The sequence below is a fragment of the Oncorhynchus clarkii genome, unplaced genomic scaffold, assembly GCF_045791955.1.
Source record: "Oncorhynchus clarkii lewisi isolate Uvic-CL-2024 unplaced genomic scaffold, UVic_Ocla_1.0 unplaced_contig_9946_pilon_pilon, whole genome shotgun sequence".
NCBI lineage: Eukaryota > Metazoa > Chordata > Actinopteri > Salmoniformes > Salmonidae > Oncorhynchus > Oncorhynchus clarkii.
Window position 1 is genome coordinate 46,140 of NW_027258417.1, and position 13,782 is coordinate 59,921.

Consider the following 13,782-nt stretch of genomic DNA (forward strand, 5'->3'; position numbering starts at 1 on the left):
GGACCTGAGCCCTAGGACCATGCCCCAGGAATACCTGACATGATGACTCCTTGCTGTCCCCAGTCCACCTGACTGTGCTGCTGCTCCAGTTTCAACTATTCTGCCTTATTATTATTCGACCATGCTGGTCATCTATGAACATTTGAACATCTTGACCATGTTTTGTTATAATCTCCACCCGGCACAGCCAGAAGAGGACTGGCCACCCCACATAGCCTGGTTCCTCTCTAGGTTTCTTCCTAGGTTTTGGCCTTTCTAGGGAGTTTTTCCTAGCCACCGTGCTTCTACACCTGCATTGCTTGCTGTTTGGGGTTTTAGGCTGGGTTTCTGTACAGCACTTTGAGATATCAGCTGATGTACGAAGGGCTATATAAATAAATTTGATTTGATTTGATATTTAGAGGGCAAGTTGGTCAGGATGATATCTATGAGGGTGCCCATGGTTACGGATTTAGGGTTGTACCTGGTAGGTTCCTTGATAATTTGTGTGAGATTGAGGGCATCTAGCTTAGATTGTAGGATGGCCGGGGTGTTAAGCATATCCCAGTTTAGGTCACCTAACAGTACGAACTCTGAGGATAGATGGGGGGCAATCAGTTCACATTTGGTGTCCAGGGCACAGCTGGGGGCTGAGGGGGGTCTATAACAAGCGGCAACAGTGAGAATTATTTCTGGAAAGGTGGATATTTAAAAGTAGAAGCACAAATTGTTTGTGCACAGACTTGGAATGAATGACAGAACTCTGCAGGCTATCTCTGCAGTTCTATCTTGTCGGAAAATGTTATAGTTGGGGATGGACATTTCAGGAGTTTTGGTGGCCTTCCTAAGGCTCGGCTAGGACATCAGAGTTGGTCGAGTGTGCTAAAGCAATGAATAAAACAAACTTAGGGAGGATGCTTCTGATGTTGACATGCATGAAACCAAGGCTTATACGGTTACGGAAGTCAACAAATGAGAGCGCCTGGGTAATAGGTGTAGTACTGGGGGCTACAGGGCCTGGGTTAACCTCTACATCACCAGAGGAACAGAGGAGGAGTAGGATACAGGTACGGCTAAAGGATATAAGAACTGGTCGTCTAGTGCGTTGGGGACAGAGAATAAAAGAAGCAGATTTCTGGGCGTGGTAGAATAGATTCAAGGCATAATGTACAGACAAGGGTATGGTAGGATGTGAGTACAGTGGAGGTAAACCTAGGCATTGAATGACGATGAGAGAGGTTGCGTCTCTGGAGGCACCAGATATGCCAGGTGAGGTCTCTGCATGTGTGGAGGGTGCGAAAAAAGAGCTATCTAAGGCATTTAGGGCGGGGCTTGGGGCTCTATAGTGAAAAAAAAAACAATAATAGCTAACCTATACAGCAGTAGACAAGGCATATTGACATTAGGGAGAGGCATGTGTAGCCGAGTGATCATAGGGTCTAATGAGCAGCAATATGTGAGTCAGTGAGCCATTCGGTAGTCGCTACTACGCTAGGCGAGCTGGAGATACAGCAATTCAGAAAGCTAGCGGGCCGGGGCCAGCAGATGGGTCTTTTGTGATGTCGCAACGGGAAAAAGCCTGTTGAAACCACCCCGGACGATTACGTCGGCAGACCAGTCGTGATGGATCGGTGGGGCTCCGTGTCGGCAATAAGGGGTCCAGGCCAATTGGCAAAAGAGGTATTGTAGCCCAAGAATTAGCGAGCTGCGATGATCCGGTATAATGATCCAGAGCTTGCGGTAGGAATCCAGAGATGTGGTAGAGAAAAAGCTGTCCGATATGCTCCGGGTTGATATCGCGCTGTGCAGACTGGCAGGTATTAACCGAGCTGAGGCTGGTTGGTGTCCGAGTTAACGGTGAAGACCGCTAGCGGTGGCTAACTGACTACTAGCTAGTAGCTAGTTAGCTGGCTAGCTTCTGATGGGGGTTCCGGATCTAGTATAAAAAATATCAGATCCACACCACATTGGGTGAGGCGAGTTGCAGGAGAGTATATTCAGTCCGTAGATGGAAAGTGAGATTAAAATATATACGAAATATATATGGAAAAAAACTAGGAAAACGATTATTTTCACGGGACAAGACAAAACACACTTCCGACTGCTACGCCATCTTGGATAATAGGATACGAGTTAGGGTTAGACTTTGATATCATTACAGTCCAAGGGAACAAAGTCATTGTAATATCATAATGATACATTATGATAACATTGTAATAGCATTGTAATAACATTGTAATAGCAGAATTGTAATCATATTGTGATAACATTGTAATAACATAGTAACTATGCTAACATTGATAACCTAATAATAACATTGTGATATTATAATAGCATTTAATAACCTCATAGTAACATTGTGATAACATTAAAATAACATTGTGATACCCTTATAATAATATTGAAATAATATGATAACGTTGTGATTACCTTATAATAACATTGCAATAACATAATAACATTGAATATAACCTTATCATAACCTTGTCATAACCTTAGCTGTCCCTGTGTCTTGTCAAGGAGTAGGGTAAAGTTGCCCCTAGATGCTGATCTTGAGTCAGTTTAGCATTTTCTCAACTAATGGTTAAAGGTGCAATATACAAGATTTTTTGTTGTTGAATTTTTGCATTGTCATTTCAGAAATGTCTAAGACACTGCATCTCAGTGCTAGAGGCGTCACTACAGACCCTGGTTCAGCGGTCTAAGGCACTGCATCTCAGTGCTAGAGGCGTCACTAGAGACCCTGGTTCAGCGGTCTAAGGTACTGCATCTCAGTGCTAGAGGCGTCACTACAGACCCTGGTTCAGCGGTCTAAGGCACTGCATCTCAGTGCTAGAGGCGTCACTAGAGACCCTGGTTCAGCGGTCTAAGGTACTGCATCTCAGTGCTAGAGGCGTCACTACAGACCCTGGTTCAGAGGTCTAAGACACTGCATCTCAGTGCTAGAGGCGTCACTACAGACCCTGGTTCAGCGGTCTAAGGCACTGCATCTCAGTGCTAGAGGCGTCACTACAGACCCTGGTTCAGAGGTCTAAGACACTGCATCTCAGTGCTAGAGGCGTCACTACAGACCCTGGTTCAGCGGTCTAAGGCACTGCATCTCAGTGCTAGAGGCGTCACTACAGACACTGGTTCAGAGGTCTAAGACACTGCATCTCAGTGTTAGAGGGGTCACTACAGACCCTGGTTCAGCGGTCTAAGACACTGCATCTCAGTGTTAAAGGCGTCACTACAGACCCTGGTTCAGAGGTCTAAGACACTGCATCTCAGTGTTAGAGGGGTCACTACAGACCCTGGTTCAGCGGTCTAAGACACTGCATCTCAGTGTTAAAGGCGTCACTACAGACCCTGGTTCAGAGGTCTAAGACACTGCATCTCAGTGTTAGAGGGGTCACTACAGACCCTGGTTCAGCGGTCTAAGACACTGCATCTCAGTGTTAAAGGCGTCTCTACAGACCCTGGTTCAGAGGTCTAAGACATCTCAGTGCTAGAGGCGTCACTACAGACACTGGTTCAGAGGTCTAAGACACTGCATCTCAGTGTTAGAGGGGTCACTACAGACCCTGGTTCAGCGGTCTAAGACACTGCATCTCAGTGTTAAAGGCGTCACTACAGACCCTGGTTCAGAGGTCTAAGACACTGCAGTGCTAGAGGCGTCACTACAGACACTGGTTCAGAGGTCTAAGACACTGCCTCTCAGTGCTAGAGGCGTCACTACAGACCCTGGTTCAGAGGTCTAAGACACTGCATCTCGGTGCTAGAGGCGTCACTACAGACACTGGTTCAGCGGTCTAAGACACTGCATCTCAGTGCTAGAGGCGTCACTACAGACCCTGGTTCAGAGGTCTAAGACACTGCATCTCAGTGTTAGAGGGGTCACTACAGACCCTGGTTCAGCGGTCTAAGACACTGCATCTCAGTGTTAAAGGCGTCTCTACAGACCCTGGTTCAGAGGTCTAAGACATCTCAGTGCTAGAGGCGTCACTACAGACACTGGTTCAGAGGTCTAAGACACTGCATCTCAGTGTTAGAGGGGTCACTACAGACCCTGGTTCAGCGGTCTAAGACACTGCATCTCAGTGTTAAAGGCGTCTCTACAGACCCTGGTTCAGAGGTCTAAGACATCTCAGTGCTAGAGGCGTCACTACAGACACTGGTTCAGAGGTCTAAGACACTGCCTCTCAGTGCTAGAGGCGTCACTACAGACCCTGGTTCAGAGGTCTAAGACACTGCATCTCGGTGCTAGAGGCGTCACTACAGACACTGGTTCAGCGGTCTAAGACACTGCATCTCAGTGCTAGAGGCGTCACTACAGACCCTGGTTCAGCGTTCTAAGGCACTGTATCTCAGTGCTAGAAGCATCACTACAGACACCCTGGTTCAAATCCAGGCTGTGTCACAACCGGCCGTGACCAGGAGTCCCAGAGCACAATTGGCCCAGTGTCGTCCGGTGTAGGCCGTCATTGTAAATATAAATGTTTCTTAACTGACTTGCCTAATTTTTTATTTGTCTGTTATCTGAGAACACGTTCTCATTTACAGCAACGACCTGGGGAATAGTTACAGGGATGAATGAGCCGATTGTAAACTGGGGATTAATAGGTGACCTTGATGGTTTGAGGGCCAGATTGGGAATTCAGCCAGGACACCAGGGTTAACACCCCTACTCTTACAATAAGTGCCATGGGATCTTTAATGACCTCAGAGAGTCAGGACACCCGTTTAACGTCCCATCCGAAAGATGGCACCCTACACAGGGCAGTGTCCCTAATCTCTGCCCTGGGGCATTGGGATATATTTTTAGACCAGAGGAAAGAGTGCCTACTACTGGCCCTCCAACACCACTTCCTGCAGCATCTGGTCTCCCTTCCAGGGACCGACCAGGACCAACCCTGCTTAGCTTCAGAAGCAAGCCAGCAGTGGTATGCAGGGTGGTATTCTGGGTGGTATGCTGGCTGGTATGCTGGCTGGTATGCAGGGTGGTATGCTGGGTGGTATGCAGGGTGGTATGCAGGGTGGTATGCTGGGTGGTATGCTGGGTGGTATGCAGGGTGGTATGCTGCTGGCCTAATTAAATAAAGGTTAAATAGAAAAAATTGCATGTCAATATCAGACTGGGTAGAATTTAAGTTTGAGGTCTCCCGCTATCTGCATAATATCTCATTGATATGTTAATTCAACCAACCAATAGGAATACATGAACATGAAATACATATTTCTACAGTGTCAAGTGGAAACATAACCAACCGTGTTACACTAGCTGGGCTGTTGACTGAGAAAGAGCTGTGATTGTTTGGTGTTGCTATGAGGTGACGCATTGTTTGCCAGTTTCACGGCTACTTAATCATGACCTGAAGCCATGTCCTAGTCAGCACGTTATAGACACCATTCAGACCCTATGACACTGTTCTAACACTGCTGGTTGCTATATAATTATATAATTGCCTACTTCTCACAGTAAGGTAGAGGGGAGTGACCGTTATTGTCTATTGTTGTAACCGTTGAGCTTGTCTATCAAACATTGAATATTTCAATTGATGTAGATTACTGTAAAGTACTTTGTGGGGGCAGGGTAGCCTAGGGGTTAAGGCATTGGACTAGGAACCGTAGCTAGGAATCCCCCAGCTGACAAAGTACAAATCTGTCTTTCTGCCCCTGAACAAAGCAGTTAACACGCTGTTCCTAGGCCGTCATTGAAATTAAGAATTTGTCCTGAATTGACATGCCTAGTTAAATAAAGGTAAAATTTAAAAACTTTGTGTTCTTGTTGAGGGCTACATAAATCACATTTTATTGATAAAAGTATTGCTTGATTGACCAATCCTTGAGCTCCCAGCATGTGGCTGATGTTCTGTGTTCCACTGCCAGGGGCGGCTAATGAGAACGGTAAGGTTGCGGAGGACAGTGAGACCATCCCAGATCACACAGTGACCGTAGCAGCCACAGGAGGGGAGGCCCAGTCTGCTCCGGCTGCAGCCCAAGCCGAGGCTCCTGCAGACACCACAGACCCAGCCCCTGCAGCGGAGACCCCTGCCCAGAGTGAGACCCAGCCTGCAGCCGATGCTCCTGCAGCAGCCACTTCCCCCGAGCAGCCAGCCAGCTCTCCAGAGCCTCCCCCTGCAACCCAGGACCCAGGTACGTACTGTAGGCACAGACAGACAGTCAGAGGCTGTGTTTACACAGGCAGCCCAATTGTCATATTTTTCCACTAATTGGTATTTTGATCAACCTGATCAGCTCTTTTGCCAATAATTGGGCAAAATATCAGAATTGGACTTCTTCTGTAAACGCAGCCAAAGTGGCCTGTTCAAAACCAACATGATCATGTTCCTCTATTTCCAATGCAAATCACACCTTTCTGCTGGCCTCATATCTGCTCACGGCACACAGGAGGCCTGTTTCAGGATGGACATGGATCAGTTGTGAATGCGTGACAGTTTTGATAAGGATGTAATACCTGTTTGTTCAAGCAGCTGTAAAAACACATTAGGATAGTTTCACCAGACACAGATAAAGCCTAGTCCTTTACAACAAAAAAACACATGATCTCAGTTGAAGTAGCTTTTTAGTCAGAGACTTTAGGCTTTAACCTGTCTGACTGGAAATACGTCCCTTACAGTATTAATCCAACAACAAGGTGTAATGACCCTCTCTATTGTCCCATTGACAAGACCAAGTACACAATGTTAATGTACTGCCAATGATCAACAGTAACCTGATAAGTGTTCCACTTAGCCTACTGTAATCCTCAGTGACCCCCTGAACACAGCTAGCTAGGAGCCCAGGTGAATATTCATCTATGTAGACTTTTCCCCTGTTCGGCTGTCTCATTACCCTGACTGTTACCAGGGTTATGGATAGGTCTGTTACCACGGTTATGGATAGGTCTGTTACCAGGGTTATGGATAGGTCTGTTGCCAGGGTTAGGGATAGGTCTGTTGCCAGGGTTAGGGATAGGTCTGTTGCCAGGGTTAGGGATAGGTCTGTTGCCAGGGTTATGGATAGGTCTGTTACCACGGTTATGGATAGGTCTGTTACCAGGGTTATGGATAGATCTGTTACCAGGGTTATGGATAGGTCTGTTACCACGGTTATGGATAGGTCTGTTATCAGGGTTATGGATAGGTCTGTTACCAGGGTTAGGGATAGGTCTGTTATCAGGGTTATGGATAGGTCTGTTATCAGGGTTATGGATAGGTCTGTTGCCAGGGTTAAGGATAGGTCTGTTGCCAGGGTTAGGGATAGGTCTGTTGCCAGGGTTATGGATAGATCTGTTACCAGGGTTATGGATACATCTGTTACCAGGGTTAGGGATAGGTCTGTTACCACGGTTATGGATACATCTGTTACCAGGGTTAGGGATAGGTCTGTTACCAGGGTTATGGATACATCTGTTACCAGGGTTATGGATAGGTCTGTTACCACGGTTATGGATACATCTGTTACCAGGGTTATGGATAGATCTGTTACCAGGGTTATGGATACATCTGTTACCAGGGTTATGGATAGGTCTGTTACCAGGGTTATGGATAGGTCTGTTACCAGGGTTAGGGATAGGTCTGTTACCACGGTTATGGATACATCTGTTACCAGGGTTATGGATAGATCTGTTACCAGGGTTATGGATACATCTGTTACCAGGGTTATGGATAGGTCTGTTACCACGGTTATGGATAGGTCTGTTACCAGGGTTATGGATAGGTCTGTTGCCAGGGTTATGGATAGATCTGTTACCAGGGTTATGGATACATCTGTTACCAGGGTTATGGATAGGTCTGTTACCAGGGTTATGGATAGGTCTGTTACCAGGGTTAGGGATAGGTCTGTTACCACGGTTATGGATACATCTGTTACCAGGGTTATGGATAGATCTGTTACCAGGGTTATGGATACATCTGTTACCAGGGTTATGGATAGGTCTGTTACCAGGGTTATGGATACATATTTTACCAGGGTTATGGATAGATCTGTTACCAGGGTTATGGATACATCTGTTGCCAGGGTTATGGATAGGTCTGTTACCACGGTTATGGATACATCTGTTACCAGGGTTATGGATAGATCTGTTACCAGGGTTATGGATACATCTGTTACCAGGGTGATGGATAGGTCTGTTACCACGGTTATGGATAGGTCTGTTACCAGGGTTAAGGATAGGTCTGTTGCCAGGGTTAGGGATAGGTCTGTTGCCAGGGTTATGGATAGGTCTGTTACCAGGGTTAGGGATAGGTCTGTTGCCAGGGTTAGGGATAGGTCTGTTGCCAGGGTTAGGGATAGGTCTGTTGCCAGGGTTATGGATAGGTCTGTTGCCAGGGTTAGGGATAGGTCTGTTACCAGGGTTAGGGATAGGTCTGTTGCCAGGGTTATGGATAGGTCTGTTACCAGGGTTAGGGATAGGTCTGTTACCAGGGTTAGGGATAGGTCTGTTGCCAGGGTTAGGGATAGGTCTGTTACCAGGGTTAGGGATAGGTCTGTTGCCAGGGGTATGGATAGGTCTGTTGCCAGGGTTAGGGATAGGTCTGTTACCAGGGTTAAGGATAGGTCTTTGATCAGGGTTAGGGATAGGTCTGTTACCAGGGTTAAGGATAGGTCTTTGATCAGGGTTAGGGGAAAGGATTGTTACCAAGGTTACTAACATGATCCCTCACTGACCCTGGATGTTCCATGGTTATGGAAGTCATTACTAACATGATCCCTCACTGACCCTAGAGGTTCCATGGTGATGGAAGTCATTACTAACATGATCCCTCACTGACCCTGGATGTTCCATGGTGATGGAAGTCATTACTAACATGATCCCTCACTGACCCTAGAGGTTCCATGGTGATGGAAGTCATTACTAACATGATCCCTCACTGACCCTGGATGTTCCATGGTGATGGAAGTCATTACTAACATGATCCCTCACTGACCCTAGAGGTTCCATGGTTATGGAAGTCATTACTAACATGATCCCTCACTGACCCTAGAGGTTCCATGGTTATGGAAGTCATTACTAACATGATCCCTCACTGACCCTAGAGGTTCCATGGTGATGGAAGTCATTACTAACATGATCCCTCACTGACCCTAGAGGTTCCATGGTGATGGAAGTCATTACTAACATGATCCCTCACTGACCCTAGAGGTTCCATGGTTATGGAAGTCATTACTAACATGATCCCTCACTGACCCTAGAGGTTCCATGGTGATGGAAGTCATTACTAATCTTGTCAATTTACTTAGTGAGTCCCAATGCAAATGACTGACAAGTCACATGTACTGCGCATTTCGATAGTGTATTTGTCTAATGCAAAGTACCAATAATATGACTGATAAAGGAAAAGGCTGTAGTTGGATAGAACCAGTGGGTCTGTATATAGTTGAATAGAACCAGTGGGTCTGTATATAGTTGAATAGAACCAGTGGGCCAGTATATAGTTGAATAGAACCAGTGGGCCAGTATATAGTTGAATAGAACCAGTGGGCCAGTATATAGTTGAATAGAACCAGTGGGTCTGTATATAGTTGAATAGAACCAGTGGGTCTGTATATAGTTGAATAGAACCAGTGGGCCAGTATATAGTTGAATAGAACCAGTGGGCCAGTATATAGTTGAATAGAACCAGTGGGCCAGTATATAGTTGAATAGAACCAGTGGGTCTGTATATAGTTGAATAGAACCAGTGGGTCTGTATATAGTTGGATAGAACCAGTGGGTCTGTATATAGTTGGATAGAACCAGTGGGTCTGTATATAGTTGAATAGAACCAGTGGGTCTGTATATAGTTGGATAGAACCAGTGGGTCTGTATATAGTTGAATAGAACCAGTGGGTCTGTATATAGTTGAATAGAACCAGTGGGTCTGTATATAGTTGAATAGAACCAGTGGGCCAGTATATAGTTGAATAGAACCAGTGGGCCAGTATATAGTTGAATAGAACCAGTGGGCCAGTATATAGTTGAATAGAACCAGTGGGCCAGTATATAGTTGAATAGAACCAGTGGGCCAGTATATAGTTAAATAGAACCAGTGGGTCTGTATATAGTTGAATAGAACCAGTGGGCCAGTATATAGTTGAATAGAACCAGTGGGCCAGTATATAGTTGAATAGAACCAGTGGGCCAGTATATAGTTGAATAGAACCAGTGGGTCTGTATATAGTTGAATAGAACCAGTGGGTCTGTATATAGTTGAATAGAACCAGTGGGCCAGTATATAGTTGAATAGAACCAGTGGGCCAGTATATAGTTGAATAGAACCAGTGGGCCAGTATATAGTTGAATAGAACCAGTGGGTCTGTATATAGTTGAATAGAACCAGTGGGTCTGTATATAGTTGAATAGAACCAGTGGGTCTGTATATAGTTGGATAGAACCAGTGGGTCTGTATATAGTTGAATAGAACCAGTGGGTCTGTATATAGTTGAATAGAACCAGTGGGTCTGTATATAGTTGGATAGAACCAGTGGGTCTGTATATAGTTGAATAGAACCAGTGGGTCTGTATATAGTTGAATAGAACCAGTGGGTCTGTATATAGTTGAATAGAACCAGTGGGCCAGTATATAGTTGAATAGAACCAGTGGGCCAGTATATAGTTGAATAGAACCAGTGGGCCAGTATATAGTTGAATTGAACCAGTGGGCCAGTATATAGTTGAATAGAACCAGTGGGCCAGTATATAGTTAAATAGAACCAGTGGGCCAGTATATAGTTGAATAGAACCAGTGGGTCTGTATATAGTTGAATAGAACCAGTGGGTCTGTATATAGTTGAATAGAACCAGTGGGTCTGTATATAGTTGAATAGAACCAGTGGGCCAGTATATAGTTGAATAGAACCAGTGGGTCTGTATATAGTTGAATAGAACCAGTGGGCCAGTATATAGTTGAATAGAACCAGTGGGTCTGTATATAGTTGAATAGAACCAGTGGGCCAGTATATAGTTGAATAGAACCAGTGGGTCTGTATATAGTTGAATAGAACCAGTGGGTCTGTATATAGTTGAATAGAACCAGTGGGCCAGTATATAGTTGAATAGAACCAGTGGGTCTGTATATAGTTGAATAGAACCAGTGGGTCTGTATATAGTTGAATAGAACCAGTGGGCCAGTATATAGTTGAATATAACCAGTGGGCCAGTATATAGTTAAATAGAACCAGTGGGCCAGTATATAGTTGAATAGAACCAGTGGGTCTGTATATAGTTGAATAGAACCAGTGGGTCTGTATATAGTTGAATAGAACCAGTGGGCCAGTATACAGTTGAATAGAACCAGTGGGCCAGTATATAGTTGAATAGAACCAGTGGGCCAGTATATAGTTGAATAGAACCAGTGGGCCAGTATATAGTTGAATAGAACCAGTGGGCCAGTATACAGTTGAATAGAACCAGTGGGCCAGTATATAGTTGAATAGAACCAGTGGGCCAGTATGTAGTTGAATAGAACCAGTGGGCCAGCAGACCTTATATAGTTGAATAGAACTCGTGGTTTTTCTTTATTTTGACTATTTTCTACATTGTAGAATAATAGTGAAGACATCAAAACTATGAAATAACACATATGGAATCATGTAGTAACCAAAAAGGTGTTAAACAAATCAAAATATATTTTATATTTGAGATTCTTCAAAATAGCCACCCTATGCCTTGATGACAGCATTTCACACTCTTGGCATTCTCTCAACCAGCTTCACCTGGAATGTTTTTCCAACAGTCTTGAAGGTGTTCCCACATATGCAGAGCACTTGTTGGCTGCTTTCTTTCACTCTGCAGTCCAACCCATCCCAAACCATCTCAATTGGAAATAAATTCCACAAATTAACTTTTATCAAAGCACACCCGTTAATTGAAATGCATTCCAGGTGACTACCTCGTGAAGTTTGTTTATCCCAGGTGTAACTCTTTATCCCATGTGTTGTTTTTGTCGCACTGCTATGCTTTATCTTGGCCAGGTCGCAGTTGTAAATGAGAACTTGTTCTCAACTGGCCTACCTGGTTAAATAAGGTGACATTTTAAAAAAGCTGGTTGAGAAAATGCCAAGAGTGTGCAAAGCTGTCATCAAGGCAAAGGGTGGCTACTTTGAAGAATCTCAAATATAAAATATGTTTTGATTTGTTTAACACCTTTTTGGTTACTACATGATTCCATATGTGTTATTTCATAGTTTTGATATCTTCACTGTTATTCTACAATGTAGAAAATAGTAAAAATAAAGAAAAACCCTTGAATCAGTAGGTGTGTCCAAATTATGTATATAGTTGAATTGAACCAGTGGTTCAGTATAGAATCACAGAAAGACACAGAGAGGGACACACAGAGAGGGACACACAGAGACACACAGGGACACAGAGAGACACACAGGGACACACACAGAGACATACACAGGGACACACACAGACACATACACAGGGACACACAGAGAGACACACAGGGACACACAGAGAGACACACAGGGACACGAGAGAGAGACACAGAGAGGGACACAGAGAGACACAGAGAGACACACAGGGACACAGAGAGAGACACACAGAGAGGGACACACCAAGAGAGAGACACACAGAGACACACAGGGACACAGAGAGAGACACACAGAGAGAGAGAGAGAGAGAGAGAGAGAGAGAGAGAGAGAGAGAGAGAGAGAGAGAGAGAGAGAGAGAGAGAGAGAGAGAGAGAGAGAGAGAGAGAGAGAGAGAGAGAGAGAGAGAGAGAGAGAGAGAGAGAGAGAGAGAGAGGGACACAGAGAGACACAGAGAGGGACACACAGATATACACAGAGAGCGACACACAGAGAAACAGAGACACAGAAAGCAGGGCAGCCTCTCTGAGGTGCTGAATGATTCACGGCCTGCCAAACCAAACCTAGGGAGCCCTGGTCAGAAGTAGTGCCATACCAAACCTAGGGAGCCCTGGTCAGAAGTAGTGCCAAACCAAACCTAGGGAGCCCTGGTCAGAAGTAGTGCCAAACCAAACCTAGGAAGCCCTGGTTAGAAGTAGTGCCAAACAAAACCTAGGGAGCCCTGGTTAGAAGTAGTGCCAAACCAAACCTAGGGAGCCCTGGTCAGAAGTAGTGCCAAACCAAACCTAGGGAGCCCTGGTCAGAAGTAGTGCCATACCAAACCTAGGGAGCCCTGGTCAGAAGTAGTGCCAAACCAAACCTAGGGAGCCCTGGTCAGAAGTAGTGCCATACCAAACCTAGGGAGCCCTGGTCAGAAGTAGTGCCATACCAAACCTAGGGAGCCCTGGTCAGAAGTAGTGCACTACAAATAAGGTGCCCTACACTGACTTCAAACAGCAGAAAAGGGACATTGCAGCATTTGTAGTTCAGGATGTATTTCAGGATTACCCTTCCAGGCCTCTTAACACTTTTTTCACAATACATAACGATTAGTGAATGTAGGTTGATGACTGTTTTGTGTTTGTTCTTGCTCCTGAAAAGCAGCTGAGGTCACAGCAGAGGCCGATACAACTGCAACGAGGTGAGAAGGGTTATTTACATGAAATACAAAGTGAACTTGTTGCTTCATATTTCTTGAATGTCCACCCATTCTAATATGATTTCCCTCGCTTGCATTTTAGCCCCTAGTCAGGGAAAAGAAGCCGGTCTTCCCATTGTTGTGGATGAAGAATCTGCATGAATGTCCTAATTTGAAAGCGAGAGAGGATGACAATATATACACACCACTTGCCTGTTGCCAAGCTGCAGACCAGCTGATCTCTGTGACCAGGATCAATCGGTCATCACTGTGCCTTTTTCCTCTGTAAATACTCTACTTCCTGTGCATTTAGTTGTATTATTAGCATTGTTTATAAAACATTC

General features: G+C 45.0%; 1 protein-coding gene across 1 annotated transcript in view; it reads left to right on the forward strand.

Annotated features, from left to right (window-relative positions):
• LOC139396902 (uncharacterized) overlaps positions 1-13,673 on the forward strand; it is a 28,518-nt gene extending 14,845 nt beyond the window's left edge. The window contains exons 2-4 of the mRNA XM_071143831.1: positions 5,848-6,114; positions 13,405-13,441; positions 13,542-13,673. Coding sequence (XP_070999932.1) covers positions 5,848-6,114; positions 13,405-13,441; positions 13,542-13,548 — 311 coding nt within the window. The 3' untranslated portion in view covers positions 13,549-13,673. The remainder of the gene's footprint in view (positions 1-5,847; positions 6,115-13,404; positions 13,442-13,541) is intronic.
• Positions 13,674-13,782: the final 109 nt, after the last annotated feature.